Source organism: Stegodyphus dumicola, chromosome X2 (assembly GCF_044657685.1).
Source record: "Stegodyphus dumicola isolate Sdum_Otavi_A_Nest chromosome X2, ASM4465768v1".
Lineage (NCBI taxonomy): Eukaryota > Metazoa > Arthropoda > Arachnida > Araneae > Eresidae > Stegodyphus > Stegodyphus dumicola.
In genome coordinates, this window is record NC_140781.1 from 174,095,706 (window position 1) to 174,116,845 (window position 21,140).

Here is a 21,140-nt window from a genome sequence, read left to right on the forward strand (position 1 = left end):
GCTTGTCGCCATGTGAATGGGACACGGAAGAACCAGTTTTCACTACCATTTAAATCTGCTCTTGTTAGCGGGGCCTTAGTCTAGCAGTAGTGTACTAGAAAAGTTGTGAGTATTTTGTGGTTAACAGGCTACAAATATGTAATCTATGTTCATTACAATTTCAACTGCTACATAACAACTATTTGTCATATGGAAACATTATCCACCAATAATTAAATTTTAATAGATTGAGTGTCCAGAAAAAGACAAAATATCAAGATAATGATATCAAATAACAACCTAGAAACGTTTTAGGAGTTTTTGTATTTAAAATTCATTTAAATCCTTTGTCAGTGCCATAGAAGTTAAAAGCGCTGGACTCGTGTGTTTTACATTGGGCTCTGTTCTCAGCAGACAGTTGAGCTATGTGGGGGGGGGGTTTCCATAATTTCGTCCATATGCAAATATGAGAGAGTTTTTCTCTGATAATCCTCCCACAGTGTTCAAAGAAAGGTGGATAGCATGGGATCTTTGTCATATCAGCTAAGCAATCAACCAGCTACTCACTAGCCAAGCCAACAGCTACATATTTAGAAATCCATTTTTCATGGCATCATGTAGAAAATACTAAAACTTTTTCACTGCAAAATTCAGCTTCTGCATATAGTCCAGCTAATGATAAGCCGATGAAAATGGAATTTAAAAAAATATTAGCGGTCTGTGTTTGTTTGGATACTGTATCTGTTTTGAATATCTTTTTCTAATTTTTCCCTTTTTGAAATCTTACTTAAATTTGAAATTTAATGAAAATTAATTTAATTAATGAAAATTACTTAATTTTGAAATCTTACTTAAAGACTGTTATTTGATGTTGTGTTGTTTTTTAAAGTCTTTGTATATTTAGTACACAATTTATCTGCTTTAATTAGTTTATTCTCTTAAATATAAAATCTTTAGAAAGCAGGAGTGCATGGTGAAATTTATTTCCTTTTATTGTAAAAAGAACATTTAGGAAAGCACTTCATAGACGGGAACAATTTATTATAATGAATATAAACAGTGTTTCTCTAGATTGTAATCTGAAAAGTATTTTACTTTTCAGTATGATCCTAGGTTTGGTGATCCATTCTGGAACAGTAGCAAACAAGGTTATGTGCATTATTTGTTGATGATGATGTCTTCATGGGCCATTGTCTGTGATGTTTGGTACCTCCCTCCAATGACAAGACAGGTAAATATCTTTCTATTATTTCCAGTCTTTACTTTCGATTTTTGATTATTTTTTCTTCTTAATTTAGAGTACAATTTATGGAATGATACTTTTGTATGAATGATGGTGTCTATCTTTTAGACTTTTTAAAACTTGTTATAAAGTTATTAAAATAAGTGCTTATAATTAACTGCCTGAAATATTCTAACAAAAATATGATCTGCTCTTTGCATGGCTTTTATATCTGCTTTTTGTGTACATGTTTTTTTCCCACTCTTGTCACAGATTACATGAAGGATAACTAAAGCCATAAATACAAAAGATTAAAAAAAAAAAAAAATACAGTTGCAGAGGACAATTCATGGACCCATTCAGTTCCTTGTTTTTCAGAATGATTTCATTTGATCCCAAACCATTGGATAGAAGAGCACGAAGACAGCAAAGAGCATTAGCTTTATTCATCTTAACTCAAAGATCACAGAGCTTACAAAAGGAGTATTGATGGGAAGTGTAGTGATGTGATATACAGGGTGATTATAATTAAAGTTGCAATTTCAAAACACTCTTTAAAACTACCAGTCAGAATGACTTGATATTTTACCAGAACAATCGTGAGACAATGGAATTTTGTTTGGCGAAGGAAAAAAGAATAGTTCCAAAATGTGCTGATAGATGGCGCTATCAGGTGCAAGGACTAATCGTTAAACACAGAAATGTTGTTAGCCAAAAGGAAATAATAGACCTCCAAGGGTTTATGACAGGTGAAAAGAAGTGTTCACAGCGAACACTTTAACGAATACGTGTGTACAGCGAAAACAATAATAGTGACAAGAGAAAAAGAGGAGCTTCATGAAGCAAACACCTTACGGATGATTAATGCATAAGTTATTCGATGTGGCCTCTGCCTTCTTTCGCTACTTGATAGAAGTGCAAAATGGCATGTTCTGCAATAGTTCAGAAGGTGTCTGTGCTGATGCTATGAATGTGGTACATTATGCTTGCCTTCAAGTCGATCAGATTCCCAAGCCACCTGCTATAAAAAACATTCTTCAGGTATCCCCAAAGCCAAAAATCACAGTCGTTTTAGTTGGGCGAACATGGCGGCCGTCCTGTAGGAAAATGGCAGCTTATGAATGTATGAGTGATCAGCAGCTGCTTCACACATGTAGCAATGTCTGAAGGCATGAATATTGTGCGATCCACACACTGACGCTGATGAATTGCCGGAAGGACATGATTAAGCAAAAATACGTAACAAAAATGATGCAGTTAACAGGACCCGCAGGTGTAATCTCTAAGAAGAATGAACCGGTGACAAACGCTGGCATTATTACGACCTAAACAAGTGACCTTTTTAGACTGAAGAGGTAATGGCTGTAGCAGGAACGGATTCTCGATCACTGATATCCTGCAATTTTGAGTATTTCCAGAACCCTGCAAATGGAAAGAGGCTTCGCCAGACCACAGAGTGTTCCCTGACCATCCATTGCCAAGTTTCATTCGGGCAAGAAATCATTGTGCAAACGATTCATGTGTTTCCAGGTCAGTAAGTAGCAACTTCTGCACACGAGTTATTTTGCATGGATAACAGCACAAGATGTTCCATAGGACATCACACCTTGCTGATAGGCATATCCAACATTTGTCCAATTCCCCAAGCACTGCTGATTCCTGCATCACTGTCCATCTATTCTTTTAACATTGTGGCCACATCTTCCACTGCTGCCACCGTAACTGGTTTTCATTCTCTACCTCGTTTCATGTCAAATAAACCGGTCTCTTCAAATTTGTCAATCATTTTCAGCAGGCCGTAAGTAGTCATGGGGTCGGATTTTGTGCCTTTTAATCTCCAGAACTTCCTGTTAGCTCTTAACATGCAGTCACCATTCTGATAGAAAATCTTCACGAGCAGAGTGCGATCTTTCTTTGTCAGTCATGATGACGCATTCAAGCAAAGCATTATATGTTCCGCTAGTGTTCTGCATTTTTATCACAGTTATATCTGTGGTGCACATATCAAGTCTTAGGAATGTCCATATACCTCCACAATAGCCATGTGAACCCTGACAGTGCCATCTGTTGGCACATTTTGGAACAATTTAATTTTTTTTCGCCAAACAAAATTCCATTGCCTCACGATTATTCTGGTAAAATATCAAGTCATTCTGACCGGTAGTTTTAGAGTGTTTTGAAATCGCAACTTTAATTATAATCACCCTGTAATATAACTGTGTTTCTTTTCTTCTTCTTGGAGATTACACTATATTTAAATTTAATTTCACCATTGTCTTTGAAAACCTTTTCAAAGCAGTTTTTAGAGAATTCACTTTTAAATAGTTTCCTTGCCAATAATTTAATATTGTTGTAGAAGATCATATTAGATGCTTGAATGGTCACTACATCTCTTGTAGTCTGGGAGTTGACTCATATATTACCTTGAATTCCAACATTGAGTAGGAATCCACTAAAAGATGAACTTTTTATTATTTATACACGAGTCACTTAAAAGAGATTGCATTTTTTGAATGTCATTTTTTTGCACTGCAGCCTGTGAAGCTGCTTTTGAGCCAGAGAAAACCATTACAGTTTGACCCAAGTGGTGGGTTAGCCATGAAACAGCTGTGTATTCAGAGCTATTCCTCCCTCAGCATTCATGGCTGTTCTCATTGGGATATAAGATTTCTTTTTAATCCAAATTTTGACCTAATGAATCTGTTTTCTCTTCATATCAAAACAGAAACAGTGTGCCTTATTTTTACTACATCAGTATTTACTGGAATGAAATGAAGTTTGAAATTTCTGAGGGACTTACACTGATTTAAATTCAGATTCATTCTAATGAGATATCTGAATGAAAGTAAATGTTTATAGATCAAGTTGATGTGGGACAGCAAGATGCTTTATCTGATTTGATGTCAATTTATTTAGATGGGCTCACATTGATTGGTCAGGTAGAGAAGACTTCTGAATATTATTAGTTCGATCTGAGTTCACATCCTAGCAAATAGGCAATTTTAAAGTTTTTTGTGTAATGGGAATATGAGCCATTTTCCCACAAAGGCATTCCTTTCTTTCAGATTCCTCTCTTTAGATACCCTAGTGTGTTCTGCCATAATCAAATAATTCATTCCTTGGTAAATGATGATCCATAGTCACTTATAGGTACTTATTCACGCTTAGAATGATTCTCATTTTTTTTTTTTTTTTTTTTTTTTTAATATTGTTTATTTCACACAACTCCAGTTTGCAGTGTACTGCTCTAAAAGTACTTAAGCCAAGTGGTTTAGTGAATTGGTTTACAAATTTCTTCAAAGATTTTGTCCAGATAACTAAATCATTTGTGTACAGGAGACATAAGGACAGTTAAGGATTAAAATTATAAGGGCATTAATCATCCAGCCTTCTTAAGGAATAGTCATGGCAGATTGATGTATAATCTAACTTTTAAACTAATATTGCATAAAACAATCGGAGGGCAAACTAATTGATTATATGCTCTTCAATTTTTTTTTCAGTTGAACACAAAGGAAGAACACAGCTTTGGTCTTCTTTTGACTTTAAATGAGCTCTTAACACATACTCTACTAAATGTTATTGCTTCTTTTGTAAACCTTTAAGTAAATATGGGTCTCATTAAATTCGTTTTCAGTTGTCTCAGTATTACAAGTTACTACTTGCTCTGGTATCATTAGTTTTGAGAAATTCATGTTACTAGTAATAAGTAATACAAAAATGCTGTAATGAACAACAGTATATTGGTATATTATTGTGTTGAAATTGATAGCACTGATAAATGCACAGGAGTAATTTTGTATAAGAAGCTTAGATAGCTTCCACATCTCAAACTCATTTATAAAAGACAACTATTACAAACATTATTTTAGTCTCTTTACACCACAAACAATAGATCCATAAAGAGTGGCTATGATTTTCTTAGGAAGGGAAGCACAGATAGCCACATTTCATATCACCCAGTTTTTATGACTTTTCCCCCTTTGTGGAGTCAGTAGCAGTCACAACAGTTCATTTATTCAAATACATGTGACTTGTTAATCAAATGTATGAGTGAACTGTTTATTTAATTGAATATGGCAAAATACCTAAAGGGAAGGATATCTTTTTGGAGAATTTTCTAAGGAAAATTGGTTTGTATTCATGTTACGCACAAGGAAATCATGAAGATACTCAAACATCCAGATTGTTCATCAGGATTCAAACACAACTCAGTCTGCAGCTGTTCAACCAGCAATCTTGTATATTCGGCCATTGTTGAGTGCAGATTTAATTGCTGTTGCAATCATATTGTAACTGTAGTAAATAACAGTGAAAGCCCTACTTTCTGATATTCAACTAGCCAGAATATTTTAGAATTCGAGAAACTCCCTCTCCTCTGTGAAATATTAAGGAAATGAGAGACTTGTAAAGCAATTAGAGATAATATCACCAAGCAGTGCAATTTAGCTATTTTAATGGATAAGCATGATGTCACCAACACAATCATAAGATCTTGGTTAATCTTGGTTTTATGTAAACCTGATTAATTCTCAACAAGCTTGTTTAGTTTTTTTTAAAGGACATAAGTTAACTGCTGTTTATCTTTTTTTACCTCCTATTTAAAAAAAAATTAAAATTCGGGACCTGCTTTTCACAGGCATGTGGTGAAATTATTTCCAGAGATCCTGTCATCAAGAAAAATGTGAATTAATGGACATGATATATGATTTTATTTGAAAATTGATAAACACTGGTGATACAAGAATGAACATTATAACCAATGTAATTTTTTAAGTGCTGTATCAAATGATTATGTAACTAATTAAAGAAGAATTTGTTCCTTTAAACTTCTGCCAGAATCCTTGGTGCAGGTTTTATGACATCTTTGTCAACTTTCATAGTTGATGAAGTTTCATTATCAGATGTTTTACTTTCACTTGTGTAAGGCATATAAAATTGTAAGCTTCTTAAACATATGTCAACTTTTATATTTGAAATGCATTCCCCCTCGAAATGTTGCATAAATTACATACAACCTGGAAATTTCTTTGGTTCACTATTATACACTTAGTTGTCTGAGTTTATAAAAGTTAATTTTAAAGTTTCATGTATCCGGCATTTTCTGAGCTTTCTGGATATTGATTGAGTTTTTACTGTAATTGCTGTATTGTATTATAATGGCAAATTAAAGTGCATTAACTGTATTTTATTAATTGTTCAGTTAATAAGACTATCTAAATTAAAAAGATTTTGTGCTCTACGGAATCGTTAGGGCAGTCAGGGTCACTAACCACTATACCTGCTGGGTGACGATGCATGAAAGATCTTACACTTTCCCCGGTTGCAACATAATAGAATTTGTCTTGCCCATGGGGGCATGGAAGATAAATTAAGGTCTTGTTTCTCACAGTGGCAACACTCGAAATTTGCTTCTAGGTCAATTCTGTTCTTATTCATCAATTTCCAAGGATGATTGTATTTATGGATTTTCTTTTGCAAATCTGGGATTTTTATATGTTAAGTAAAAACAATGCACCTCCCTCAAGACATTAATTCTGAATTCTGATAAAAGTTAATTATAATTACATTCTAATTACAGTTAATACAGTAAATTATAACTGTATTATAGCTGTGTTATAGCATTAATTAAAATTGCATGATTTATAATTAAACTATTAATCAATTATACTACATAATGCCTTTGCACATATTTTCAGTTTCCTGATACTGCTTTAAAATTCACTTACCACTCAGAAGAATGTCTGGTATCCTCTGCCATTTTATGTACACTAACCTACAAGCACTGGGGTAAGAGAATACCTGCACGTGCTTATACATACAATATAGATATTGTTGCTTTAAGTACAAACTGTCAAGTCACCTTTAACAGTATCTTTTTTATTAACACTCAAATGTTATAAACATTATTTTGGGACTACCTTGCACATCTCTTCTCTCCGACAACACTTTCTAACCTTTGACTAGAAATCCTTCAGCCTGGGAAAATTATCTTGATAGTAATAAACAGGTTATTAAAATAGCTTTAAAAGTCTTGATGTAGATAAATGGTAATTTGAAAGCAGTGGCTGGCAATCTCTTTAGTGAAAAGAGCCAAAGATCAGCAGTGCAATGATTAAGATTTCTTTTGAAAGCCGAATTTCTTTCCAAGAATCACGCTTTTAGGAATTGGATTAAACTAGCTACCAACTGTAAATAAAACCAGATATCGTAACAACATTACTCTTATTTAAAATTGTACAAAAAATATTTTTTACATTAAAATAAAAATATGAAAAAACACAATTTGGATAGTGATCTTGGATTTCTTTGGAAAGTTTGGCTAAGTTATATTTGTATGTTGTTGTTTTTACTTTCAAGCAGGGTTTCAGGTTCTTATCAATAAGATAATTTCTCAGTATACATTTGATAAGGTCCATGCTTGAAGAAGATTGTTTGCATGAATATGTAGAGCCCAAAAATGAAATACCAGCAAATGCTAGTTTTTTTAACTGATCATATGAGTCAGGACTACTGTTCCAGGTATTGAAAATTATCTTTTTCCCCCAAAGTAGATCTCTTTTACTGTGAACTAAGATCACATTTATTTTCCCCTAATTTTCCATATCAGCACTAAGGCATGCAGATTCAGAGCTCCATAATTTTTTTTTTTTTTTTTTTTTTTTTAACACCAGGAATTGTTGCATTTCAAAAGCACTAGTGTCAGTATTAAAGGGAGAAAAATTCAGTTCTATCACATTAGCACCAATAGGTTTTTGAACAAAGGCTAATATCACTATGCAGTTTCTGAAACCTCCATGGAAAGCTTCCCTCATGTTTAAAATTATTGTTTTGAAATAGTAAATGTCAATTATCAAATTATTTTCTTCGTGATGTTTCAGCAGTCTTGGAAAATGTTCCTCTTTCAAAATCTTCGGCAAAAGGGATAATTTGTTTTCAAGTGAAATGATTTGTTCCAACAGTGAATTTTTTTTTCCTTTTCCCCCTATAGTTTATGATTAATATTTAGGTATGATATAAAATGAAGTAAAATTGTTCGATCCACTTATCGTGTATTAGTTCAGGATAGGAGAATGGCATAATTTCTACTGGTAACTCAAACGTTTTAAAACATTTCTTCTTGAAAGCCAACACGCTATGCCAACTATGCAGCCAGAGATCTGTCTCCATTTCAACTACCGTAATTTCCGGAAGAAAGGCTACATCAGCGTAAATGCCACACTCGAGAAAAATGGCGGGAAAAAAATTAAAATTACACAAAAACGCCGCATCAGCGTAAACGCCGCAATAGATTAAATTGCTCATGACATCGTCGTGGGCCGTATAGATGCAAAAACTCAACCTAATTCCTGATATATGACATACCAGTTAAGAAAAATGCATGAAATGAAACCATAACTCAAAAATAAATTAAAGGTAAGAAATGTGGAAAATATATTTACCTTCACGTATATACTTATATTTACCCACTAAAGAAGTCCATATTTGTATTACTCAGACTATATTATAAAAATATTGCAACAACGAAATATTAAATTTGGATGACAAAAGGAAATTTTAAATTTTACTTATGAATTACAGCAAACTATACATCATATGAAGCCATCAAAATCTGATTCTTCACTATCTGAATTAAAAAGATTTAGTAAATCCTGATCTAAGTCTTCCAGATTGTCACATTCATCCTCTTGATTTACAGTCTCTTTATCTAAGGATATAATTTCAGCTTCTTTGAACCCTGCTATTATTGACGATGTTTCTACCCATTTCCACGCACTTCCTGCCCACTTTGCAATTTCTTCATAAGATGCTCTACGCATTTTACAGCTTTTGGTTTACGTATGCAATCCTTCACTCATCCAACACTCCCACTGCTTTCGGACTTCAGCTTTGAAGGATTTATTACCTGACAAATCTAACGGTTGTAAGATTTTTATCAAACCACCAGGAATTATTGCTTCTGTCGTAGACAATTTTTGACATCTGATTTTCACTGACTCAAAGAAATGAGCACACATGGAATCCATTATCAATAACCCCTTTGGTTGGAAAAAAGATCCCATACGACACTGCCAAACTTTTTGTAGCCACTCATGCATGATTGTTTCGCATATCTAGCCATTCTCGCTTGCACAAATAATTACGTCATTACGAAAATTTCCCTTCGGAATAGTCTTTCGTTTAAAAATGATAATCGGCTTTAGCTTGTCACCGTTCGCGGCACAAGCTAACACACATGTAAATGACGTTCTTTCATGCCCCGTCATAAACACAGATACAGTTTTTGCACCAGTTTCATCAACAGTTCTGTTTGCAGGAGAGTCGAAAGCTAACGGCATTTCGTCCATATTTATTATCTGTGACCGAAGAAGTTTTTTTTTTGGTCAATAATAGCTGTCACATATTTTAGAAAAGATGACTTTTTATCCTGCCAGTCCATTGGTAATTGTTGCCCAACTGTTGTTCTAGTACGCACAGAAATATTTTTCTTTTCATAAATCTGCTACACCTCCTTTGAAATCATTTATGTTCATTCGTTTTGCTATAAATTTTGCTTGTAAGCGAATTTTTACCGTCGAAATTGCCATTCCCTTTCCTCGTTGCTCCTTTATCCAGTTTACAAGGTCGTCCTCTAGATTTGGCCACCTTACAGTACCACTTCTTTTGGCTCGTTTCTGTTGTGGCATATTTTTAAGAAGTTCTTTTTGAGTTCTCCAACGTTGAATACATCTGTCATCCACTTCAAACTCTCGAGCTGCTGCTCGATTTCCAATTTGTTCAGCACGGGAAATTACATTAAGCTTAAAACCAGCACTTCTGTGCCGTTTAGGGACATTTTCAAAAATTTTTCGCTTCCTTCTTACTTAAAAACTATCCAACAAGTACTTGTACCCAAACTGATGGGATCTATTTCTGGCAGAATGCCAAAAAAAAAAAATCCATTCATGCTGAAGGGGAAATTCGTCAGAGTTCGTTATTGTGAGGCAGGTGGAGTCGTGTCCGCCTTCGAAAAAAATTGCAGAAAAGGCAGGGGTGGGGAGAGGATGGGTCCTGGAAGATTCATCGAATGGCAGAGGAGAGAGACTATTCAAACTGATGAGAATGTTGATTTGAAAGGGGGAAGAATGTTATTGTTCTGAGATCTCATTAGGGTGAATAAGGCATGTAGGTCCGTTCAAGGGAAAGAATGTAAACAAAATAACGTTCGCAAAAAGCAACTGAGTGGTCTTTTGTGTGGGAACAGCACCAGTCTATGCACAATGACAAGGCCATCCAAACTATGTGCAATGACCATCATAGGAAATATTTTATTTTTAGTGCACCTAAATGCCGCATGGGTAGAAACGCCGCACCCGCTGAAAATTTGTTTTAAACATGTAAACGCCGTGGCATTTCTTCCGGAAATTACGGTAAAAATTCTCTAAACTTGTGATTATAAAGAGCTTTAGCTACAGTTGTAACCAATTCCATAACATTGCAAATTTCCTCTGGAAATGTTTGTGTGCAAAGTTCTTCTTGCTGAATGATGCAATTGTAAACAAGTATCTCATGATTAATTTTTTCCCTTTAAAACGGAAACAAAACATTTTCTTATGCCGGTTTACTTTTTGCCCCATCTGTTAAATATGAAACAGTTTTATGGAATGGAATGTGATATTAGTCCATGCATTCTATGACAGCTTTTGCAATATCCTGGCCATAAGTTTAACCTTTCCAGTGGATATAATCCTAAAAGTCTTTTAAGGCCCGTGGATGAAATAAATTGATCAAAAAGCAAAACTTGCACTGTGTCATTCATGTCACTAGATTCACCAACAGCTCTTGACAAAGCTGAAATCAATTTAAGATCTTTGATCTACCGATTGGTTGTATTTGAAGACATTTTGACTTTTCTGTCTTTTACTGTTTTAGCAGACAGTGGTAATTTTTTTAAGAATTTTTGCCTTGTTCGTAAAATCTCGGAAAAGCTCTTCAGATGTTTTTATTAAATAATTTTAAGTTCTTTAGCTGCTTTCTTCCTGACATCACAACAGAATATTTACTGCCAAATGACATGTATTTAGTTGTAAAGTATTTTTTCAAATTTGATTTCTTGTTATGCTCTAATATTTTTTGACAAGTACAACAAGTCGGAAGGCTATTTGAGTTTTGTATAAATGGGAACAGATATATCCATTCAGCTTTAAATTTGTGGTTTTAGTCTTCCATTTTTTTAGCCATGTCAAATGGATGGCAATGAAAACATATTTCATTGTATAGCAATAAAAGCAGCATCACAAAGTTATAACAGCTTATTAAATTGATGCCAAAAATACTTTTGAGATTTATAGCTGGTTGAAATACACAAGTAGGTTAAGGTGTTGAGTAGGTATTCTCGTCATTCACGTGAGACTTTATGGCATCTCTGATACTGACCACTGCATACTAATGGACAAGCCATCATTGGCTTGCTCTTGCTTAACTCGTGCATTAATCATGTGTGTATCCTTTGTGCCCATATGCGGTACGTCAGTCTCCCATCCCGCTCTCCCACAGGTAGCTGAAATCAATTTTTGGCAGAGCTGCATATGTCTTGTGAGCTGTGCTGTACCGACCAGTATGCTAAAGAAATAATGAATTTTATAAATTTAATGCCTTCTAATTCCAGTTTTATGAAAAGCTAGCCTAAAATTTATTGTCATGGGTTTAATACATTTTTCTTGTTTTATTTAATATTCCCCTTACCTTTCTATCATTTAAGCAACAGGTTACTGCCATCATAGCAGATCCCTGCCCCTATAATGGTATAACATTATCATAAGTACCAGATCTGAGATACGAGATGTATATATTGACTCAGTTAATGAGGGGTATATAACAAGCATCTTAGAGATATATCTAAGATAGGGTATGTAAGTGCATCGTATTCAGCTAGAAATGGCACCGCAGGAGAAAGAAATAATCATGCAATACCATGAATATGTATAATACTTCACAATTATATGATCCGAGTAATAATGTTAGTATGTAATTTCAGTATACTCAAAGAAAAAATTTTATATGGGAGAGAAACAGGAACTAGTTTAAAATATCAGGACTAAAGTGTTATTGAAAATCTGGGGAATCTAACCTTAAGCCTGTTGAAAAGACCGTGATAATTTGAAAGTTAAATAATGAGTTAAATCACATCAGTGAATGGTCTGAAGATCCTTAAAGATTTCATTTAGATGGGCAGTGAGTAATAGAAACCAGCAAACGGATAAAAGCACATGCTATGAGGAGCTTCTGAGAGGAAAATATATCAAGTCAAGTTATCTGTCCAGACTTTACTGTCCCCTCCCCCAGTTTTCAGATTCATCACATCATCATTTAATTTTGTAATTATGATGTAAATTGGTGAGTATTGATACATTTTGTTTTTCATGCAATTGAAATAAAATTTTATTCTTTTCATGCCACATCGACTACTGTTGTTAAGCGTAGGAATATTATTGCATATTATGCTTAATATATATATAATGTAATTAACATGATCCAGAATTTGAAATCGTGCTAAAATTATGATTATTCTGTTAAAAAATTAATTATTTTTAAATTAAATTATGATTATGATTATGATTATTCTTATGCCTTAAAAGATTTATCTTCATTGTATTTATTTATTTATTTATTTATTTATTTTAAAGGGTATAAAATAAATTAAACCAAACTGAGAAGTGTTTAAATTACTGAATGTGCAAGTTTTACTTTAATATCTGATAAGTTTTTATTTATATTTAAATTAATTTATTTATTGTGAATTAAATATTGATTTGGATTTTTAATGTTGGATTTTGGTTAACAAATTTAATTATAGCCAAATTCTATAATTTGAGTAAAATATTTTATGATAATGATATAAGATTTGAAGAAATTTTGTATTATAATGGCCTAAAATGTTTCATCTGAAGTTCAATTAGTATGAAGCGATTTTAAAAGAACTGAAATTTTTCCTGAAAATGTATTTTCCCATGTTTTACGTAATGTGAAATATATTAAACTTTTTTCTGCTTAGTACTACAGACAATTGATGGTGTTTAGGGTTCATTCAAGTGAAATATGCTAAATTGTCAGTAATTTACACAGTTAAACACAAAAACTATTTTCTTCTTTTTCTTATTGCATGACTTTTAGCAAAATGTGTTTCTAATTGAGCTGTGAAAATTTTTCAGTGAAATAGGTTTTAATTATGCAAACTTTCATTCATAACATAGCATCTGTATTCACTATTGTCTGAAAGTTTTTGTATAGTTTGTATTAGCATATTTAATATTTATATTTTAATTTTTAGGAAGGTGAAAATGCAATTGATTTTGCAAAGAGAGTCAAAAGTATTATATCAAGACAAGGAGGTTTAGTTGACCTTGAATGGTATTTTCTATCTTTATTATTATACCTAAAGGCATTAATTATTTGTGTATTTTCTCCTTACTGTGTTTTATTACTTACCATTTTTTTGAGAAACTAAAATTATTTTGAATTTTTGCTAATGAGTAAAACTGAAACTGTAGTATAGCATTTGTTCGAAATGTTGAACAATTGTAGAAATGACAATAACGGTGAAGCATGCAAGGATCAATTATGTAGCAACCACACATTTTCTGTAGCTGATATTAGGCAATATTTGTTCAGTAAGTCATTGATGCATATCTGTTAAGCAAATCAGTTTTACACATCAAATTTTAGTTTTACACATCAAACTTTAGAGCAGTGGTTCTCAACCTTTTCTCTATCACGTACCATCTAAACAAAAACTGAAAGCCTTTAATACCACCACTACATTTTACAATGATTATTTTTCAATTTCTCAATAGAAATATTAAATAACAACAGCAACCGTAATAATAATATTAAAATCTGAAAGCTTTCAGATTTTACATTATGCCCAAGGGGACACCTTTTGTAACATTTTGTGTGTTACCTTTATTTATTAAATATCATGTCCTTCACACTTAAACCATAAAATTCAATTCAACAGCAATATCGCAAAATAATTTTAAAATGAGCATATCTTTAGAATTTCTGATACACAATCTCGCACGTTGGAGATAAAAATCTTTTTTACTTTATAATTTTCCCATTCCTTACTTTGAAATCATTGAGTTTGTTAATTAAAAATTCGTTGTAAATTTAGTTTCAGGTGCGACTTCCTTTATTTGAGAAATCTCTCTGGAATGTTTTCCCGTTAAAGCACGAACTCCGTCACTGCATACGACAATGCACTTATATGAACGATATTCTCAGACATAAATTGTGAATTACTTTGAAAATTTCACTCACAGTTGCTCTATCATGAAGAGATTCACAAAATAAATGTGCTTCAGGAATTCGTTTATCTTCTTCAAAGCGTATGTAAACTAATAATTGTACAAAGTTCATTATATCAGTACTTTCATCCAACTGCAATGCAAAATACTCACTATGTTATATTTTTTGAATAAGTGTCTCTTTTATGGAATTTGTCATTTCATGAATTCGTCGAATTACTGTATCATTTGATAACGGAATATTATTAAAACCATTAGTCTCTTTTTCGTTGAATACTGCTAAAGTGATATCTTTAGCTGCTGGTAATATAAGATTTTCTCCAATAGTGTGAGCCTGCCCAGTCTTAGCTATTTTTAGGTTTACCAGGTAACTAGCTTCCAAAGCTTTTTCACTTGAAGTACCAGAACCTTTCATTACTTGTCTGCTATTTTGGAACTCTGTTAATTACCTCTTAAAATAGCCTTCAGATTTATCCTTTAAATTGACATGCTTAGATTCAAGATACCTTTTAAGAGAAGATGGTTTCATACTTTGATTGGATAATAGTTCACCGCAGATAACACATTGAGGTTGAGGGTCCATTTCATCTCTATTCCAAGTAAATCCAAATGATAACTAACTTTCATTATATTTTCTAGAAACATTTTATTTTCTAGATTATCCTGGATCCATCACCTGTGAATCATTACTTTTCCACTTAGTCAATCATAGCTATTTTTCCATTTTGAAAATCTAGGTTTGTTTTATTATTTTTTCACAAATATTTAAATGTACAATATGTTAAGAGTTCTTCAAAAACAGACGATGATATTCTCAAACCGCCCAGAAAAGTAAGGAATACAAAGCAACAAGAAGACAAAATACCTACTGTTAGAGACAGCAGACTGATGTAAAAATGATTCTCATTGAAAATGAGCAATATGAGCCCAGAAATGGCGACATATAAAGTGCTGACATGCTAATAAATCAATAAACTCTAAGAGAATTAATGAGATACAATTATCTATTTTTTATTGGAACTTATTTTTATTTCCTATTAAATATAGCCTCCATTTCTATCACACCTTTTAAAAACATCATTTATGACAAATTTTGTTATGTCTAAATGTACAACATGGAAGAACCATGAAAACTGCTATGCAGACAGATCGTTTGCCTCTTGCTAAAGTCTATGAGCGGTGACCTTGAATAAAGCTCAGGTAGCATAAATTTAGGAGTCTAGGAGAAAAACCTGAATCAGGATTTCGGGGTTTTACTTTTTGAATTTAATAGTTAAAAATACTTTGCTTCTTTGCGTACCACCTATTTTTCTCTTGCGTACCACTGGCTGAGAACCCCTGCTTGAGAGCATTAAAACTTATTTTCTATTGCAATAGTATGCAGCTAGACTTTGACAAATGGTGGATAATCAGACTACATGAGATCATGTAGCCAATTAATTTGTTAAGGGCATGTTTGAAGAAAGATAACATAGCAATCTATGATAGATTCAGAGATGGTTAAAAGATGTTCATACCCATCATGTTGGGTTTGGAGCATAGAGGATGACCACTGAAAGGGCTCTGCTATTGGATAGGGATTGTACGTCAAGACTATTCTGCCAGGAAATAATTCAGCATGACATCACGCTGAAATAATTTGGATCATCAAAATGGCATCAAACCACGTAGTCTAACTTTGGGTTCCAGTACTTCGTTCACATATCTCTGAGTGATTACAGAAACTGCTTGAAAGGTATGCAACTCGATCTTGTCATTTGTCATGATTCCTCCTCAAACCATTAAACTTCAGTTGAGGAAGCAGAATATTTCATGCACAAGCAAAGGCAAGTTCTATGTTCCTTTTTCTCTCCAGATCAAAACATGTCTAGAATGACTGTTCAGACTATATCTAGATTCATCAGTGAACAACACTCGGACCCAGTCATCTTGACTCCATTGAACATGACGACGACACCAGTTTAAACTCACCCCTCTGAAAGCTGAAATGGGTGGGACACAAACCATTGGTTTTCTTGAATACAGGCCAGCCTCATTGAGTTTTCGTGCAGCACTAGAATGGCTAATTTGAGTTCCTGTAGCAGCCTAAATGTTTAAAACACAATCTCTTGTAGTTACTTTATGATTTCTTCGAGCCGACAGTGACAGAAGACGGTCTGCTGATGCAGCTGTTGCTCTTGTTCACCTTTGACCAGGCTGTCTGTCAACTGATCCAGTGCTTAAAATGCAACTCCAAACTATTGCTATGACACTTTGAGGGATATTCAAATTTTGGGTTACCTTCATTTGTGTTTGACCTCGCTCGATTCTACCAATTATTTGCCACTTTTGACCTTCAATTAAATGATGCCTTTGAGCCATAACTACTGAATACTGATTACTCTCAGAAACCACATTCACTTTAAGCAACACTACAGACCTGAATTCCAACATGTGTCTACTTCGCACCACGTTGTCAATCACCAAATTTGCATATTTCCAATGCTAACATATGTGCAAAAGTGCAATTGTGCGTTCACTTGTATTTAACTAACATAAATAACTACAGCATTGGGCACTAGTTGAAGCATAAACTAAGCAAGCATATTTTTTTTCATTGTCCTTTAATTTTGATGACCAGTGTATATATCTGGAATAGTTTGGAATCTTGAAATTATGTAGTTGCACTTTAGAGGCATAAAGAAGTTGTTACAGTCATGTCCAATTTTTAATAACGTTTTCTGATGTTGTTGACAGACATTTTCAAGCCAACATAGATAAATTGATGCAATAAGAACCTATTTTTGAAGAACTACATCAGTACAATCACATTTTTTAAATATATTTTTGAAGATAGACAAATTAGCTGGCTATCTAAAACAACAAGTTAAGTTCCAAGAGTTTTGAGTTTCAAGTCACAAAATTGACTTTGGTTTGCTTTAGCTTGATTAGTTAATATTTAAGCTTCTGAAATTGCTATTGGCTGAAACCTTATGCAAGTCATCTGCACCATCAGCTTTATGTAAGAGTCATATGACAGCTATTAATTTTGAAATGACACAGTTTAGAGAGCTTTATTATAAGCAGTTACTATTTTTAGGACAGAAGAGTAAATACCTAAATTAAAAAAAATAGTTAAAGGACTAATTGAAGGTTAAAGCTAGCATTTTGATTTAATGTTTTTTTTTATCTTTTATGTATGTAATATATACATGTATTATAGTTCTACATATATGTCTAAATAAGTTTATAAATATGTGTTTTCCTTTGTTCTAATAAGACATTTTCTGTTTTATGGGACTGTGAACAGACACTTTTTTTAGTATTTAACTATCAATCAACTTCATTTTTACATAGTTTGAGCATGACTGTCTGGTATGTCATGCATTATTCAGCCATATTTCATAGAAGATGCAATGGCGATAGTGACTGAAAAATGCTACCTTAGTATGACTAAGAATTTTCATCCTTGCCAAAAGAGATAATTGAAAAAGACTCATTTAAGTTTCAGCAGAATGGTCAATTATGCATGTAGCAGCTAGCATAAGTAAGCCTTCTGTTCATTGGCTTCAAGACTCATAATTCTACATTTAATTGACTTCCACTTTATCCAGTGTGAATGGGATTACAGAGGCATTTTAACAATCCTATTTACCAGACATAATCAGCAGTTGTAAGAGGACCTGAAGCTATGCATCATAAGAGATGTTCATATTGGATAGGACATTTTGATGTGTGTAAAACTATAAAAAAAGACTCCAGGAATGTGATTTGTCAATGTATTGGTTTGAGCCATAGGGCATCATGCCAGTGTATTTGTATTAGCAGACATTTGTAGTAGTCTCCGGGTAATGTTAATTACATTCTGTATCATAAAAGTTATGTAGTGCAGTGGAGAACTCTGAAATTAGAAACAGTCAGCTAATTGCACAAAACCCGTATGTTGCTTTTGGTATTATTTTGAGAACATATACATGGAATGTAAAGCTAAATGCCAACATTTTTTTAATGTTATGTTGTAATTGTAATGCTATCTAAAAACTAAATGTTGTATTAGTCGGCAATTATACTGCAAATTTATATATGTATGTTATATGTTGTATTAGAGTCTGCAGTGAAATTTATACATGTATGTTATATTACACTGTTGGTTTAAAAACTAAATAAAATGTTGCATTGGATTTATAGGGATGGACAGTTAAAACGCGTGCAAGTAAAGAAAGAATGGAAAGAACTGCAGCAACAAGAATATAGCCGAAAACTTATGGTTGATGAAGTTATTTTAAACACCTAGAAAAGGACCTCAAATAAAATCATTTCTGTGTGCTAAATTATCAAAGAGCTTTATCAAAACATTTTGTGATAATTTTGAGTGTACCGATATTTTTGTCTTATATAGATTCAATATTCATTTGTGGTTCAGTTTTATTTAAAAGGCTGAACTGTAAAATTAAATGGTTTGTAAGTGTTACACTTTTATTAAATGTTGAATGATTACATGTACACAAGTTTTTAATTCCTGTGTAACATAACATTCCTTTGTAAACATAAATATATTTATAATACACTTTTAAAGATATATATTTAAATTAAAATAAAATATAAAAATATATTTGTCTTTAGGTATTAAATGCAATGCAGTATTTTAAAATAATAATGTTATGCTGTAATATTTTATGAGTATTTACAAAATGTGTCTGTTTAATGATTAAAACATTTTTTAAATAATTACTTTTGTATTTTGTCACATTGGTTAACTTCATAATGAGTCAATATATCAGTCACTTTTTAATTAATTAATATTTAATGTAGTTGCTAATGTCTTTCACCAATAAATTTAAATAGGTAATATCTTGATTGGCAATTCATTTTTCAGATGATCTTAAATAAGAGTGTTTTAATGTTTCTCCATTTTAAAATCAATCAACTGAAATCAGAACTACTTGTCAAAGATGTGAGTGAAACTGATTTAAATGGACGTCTGTGGTTTGATTACCAAAAGAGCTTACATAACTGTTTCTTATGATTATTAAAATAAATAAAGAATAATGCAGTTATCAGTTAGTATACATATATAGTCCTTATCAAAATATACTATTTACGTATATTTGAAAAAATTGAAAAGCTTATATTATTAAAATATGAACAATCAGCATATATTATTAAACTATGTGAACAGTAAAATTTTAAAAATGTAGGGGTTTATTTTTTGAAAATATTATTAATGTAGAAATATATTAATCTATCTGTCATTTAAGTATCGAATGAAAGGATAAAAGAAAAACTGTAAAAAGAATGATAATGGATCTGCCTATTACCGACCCATCCATATGATGTGTGCTTTATTTAAAAATCTATGTGCTTTATTTAAAATCTGATGTGCTTTATTTAGTGTGAATGGGATCCAAGCTAAGGGAAACCATGTCAACTTGAGTCAAGTAAAAATTTTGTTTCAAGACAAGAAAGAGTTTTTTTATATTGAAAGAAGCAAATCATATCTTTTGTGATTTGTGATTATTAACAATATAAATTTATTGATAACATAAATGTATTTTATTACTGTAAATAAATAGACAAAAGCATGAAAGCTATAAACCTTAAGAAATATTTCTGTAAGATGAAAATTTCTATACATTTCCAATGGGAATTTCGAATGAAAAACAGAGTACAGATTTTTAAATTTGAACCAGTTGCCAAACATACATGAATTCAAAGAAAAGTTTGTAGAAGTTCTAAAAATTTGTTAAAAAGTAATCATAATGATTGTTGAAAAAGATAATAAATGCTTTTTTGTGTTATACATTTTTGTAAAGTTTGTAAGTAAATCAACTCATTCATTAAATGTCCAAATTAAAATGTAGTTAAAATGTTTACTAACTGTAACTTTTTTAATGTAAAAATCTTCTGCTTTCACATAAGTGCTTTAAGTGTAGCTCTTTAAAACAAGAAATAGCATATGACTAGACACTGTTGATGATGTAACATCATAAATCATTAAGACACGATAACACGCCGAATAAATACTAATTCAGAAGTCAAACAACAAAAATCAGCGTTATACCTACAAAATTTTCACAGGACTAGTTTCGATGGTTTTACCGAACCATCATCTTCAGCTGCAAAACCGCAAATGAACAAGATAGGAAATAATGATTAGATAAGATAAGAAAGCCTGGACAAGAATAAGCAAGTGGCGCCATCTGTTGGCGAAACCAGAACTAAAACATAATTTCTCTAAAAGCCGAAGGCAAATTTGGATTGGAATTAGGATCGTTAACCAGAACAGAAAGATTTTTATGAATGTGAAATGCCTCTAGAAAATCCAGTTCTCCAATGGAAGATGTTTTTTGAATAATTTTGGCAGCAGAAAAATTGAAAGTGTGATTTTCGGACCAACAATGTTGAGCAACAGAACCATCGAAACTAGTCCTGTGAAAATTTTGTAGGTATAACGCTGATTTTTGTTGTTTGACTTCTGAATTAGTATCATAAATCATCATTGATTTTGTTCAGTCAGGAGCTCACCAGAGGCCAAGCGATAAAGTCATAACATATCAAAATTTAATCCGTCTTGAGGGTTGGCTGTATGGGCTGTGGTTTTTTTCAAAGTGTAATTTGGAGAGCCAGTTTCCATTAAAGCATCTTCTACAAAAGTGTCCCTTCAATCCATTTTC

The 21,140-nt window shown here is 32.6% G+C and overlaps 1 protein-coding gene across 2 annotated transcripts in view; it reads left to right on the top strand.

The window, feature by feature from the left end:
* Positions 1 to 20,266, top strand: part of LOC118199665 (glycerol-3-phosphate acyltransferase 3-like) — a 138,782-nt gene extending 118,516 nt beyond the window's left edge. For both annotated transcript variants that reach the window (XM_085809728.1, XM_035371564.2), the window contains exons 13-15: positions 1,082 to 1,210; positions 13,512 to 13,591; positions 18,655 to 20,266. In XM_085809728.1, the coding sequence (XP_085665854.1) occupies positions 1,082 to 1,210; positions 13,512 to 13,591; positions 18,655 to 18,760 (315 nt within the window). In that variant the 3' untranslated portion in view covers positions 18,761 to 20,266. The remainder of the gene's footprint in view (positions 1 to 1,081; positions 1,211 to 13,511; positions 13,592 to 18,654) is intronic.
* The last annotated feature ends 874 nt before the right edge of the window (positions 20,267 to 21,140 follow it).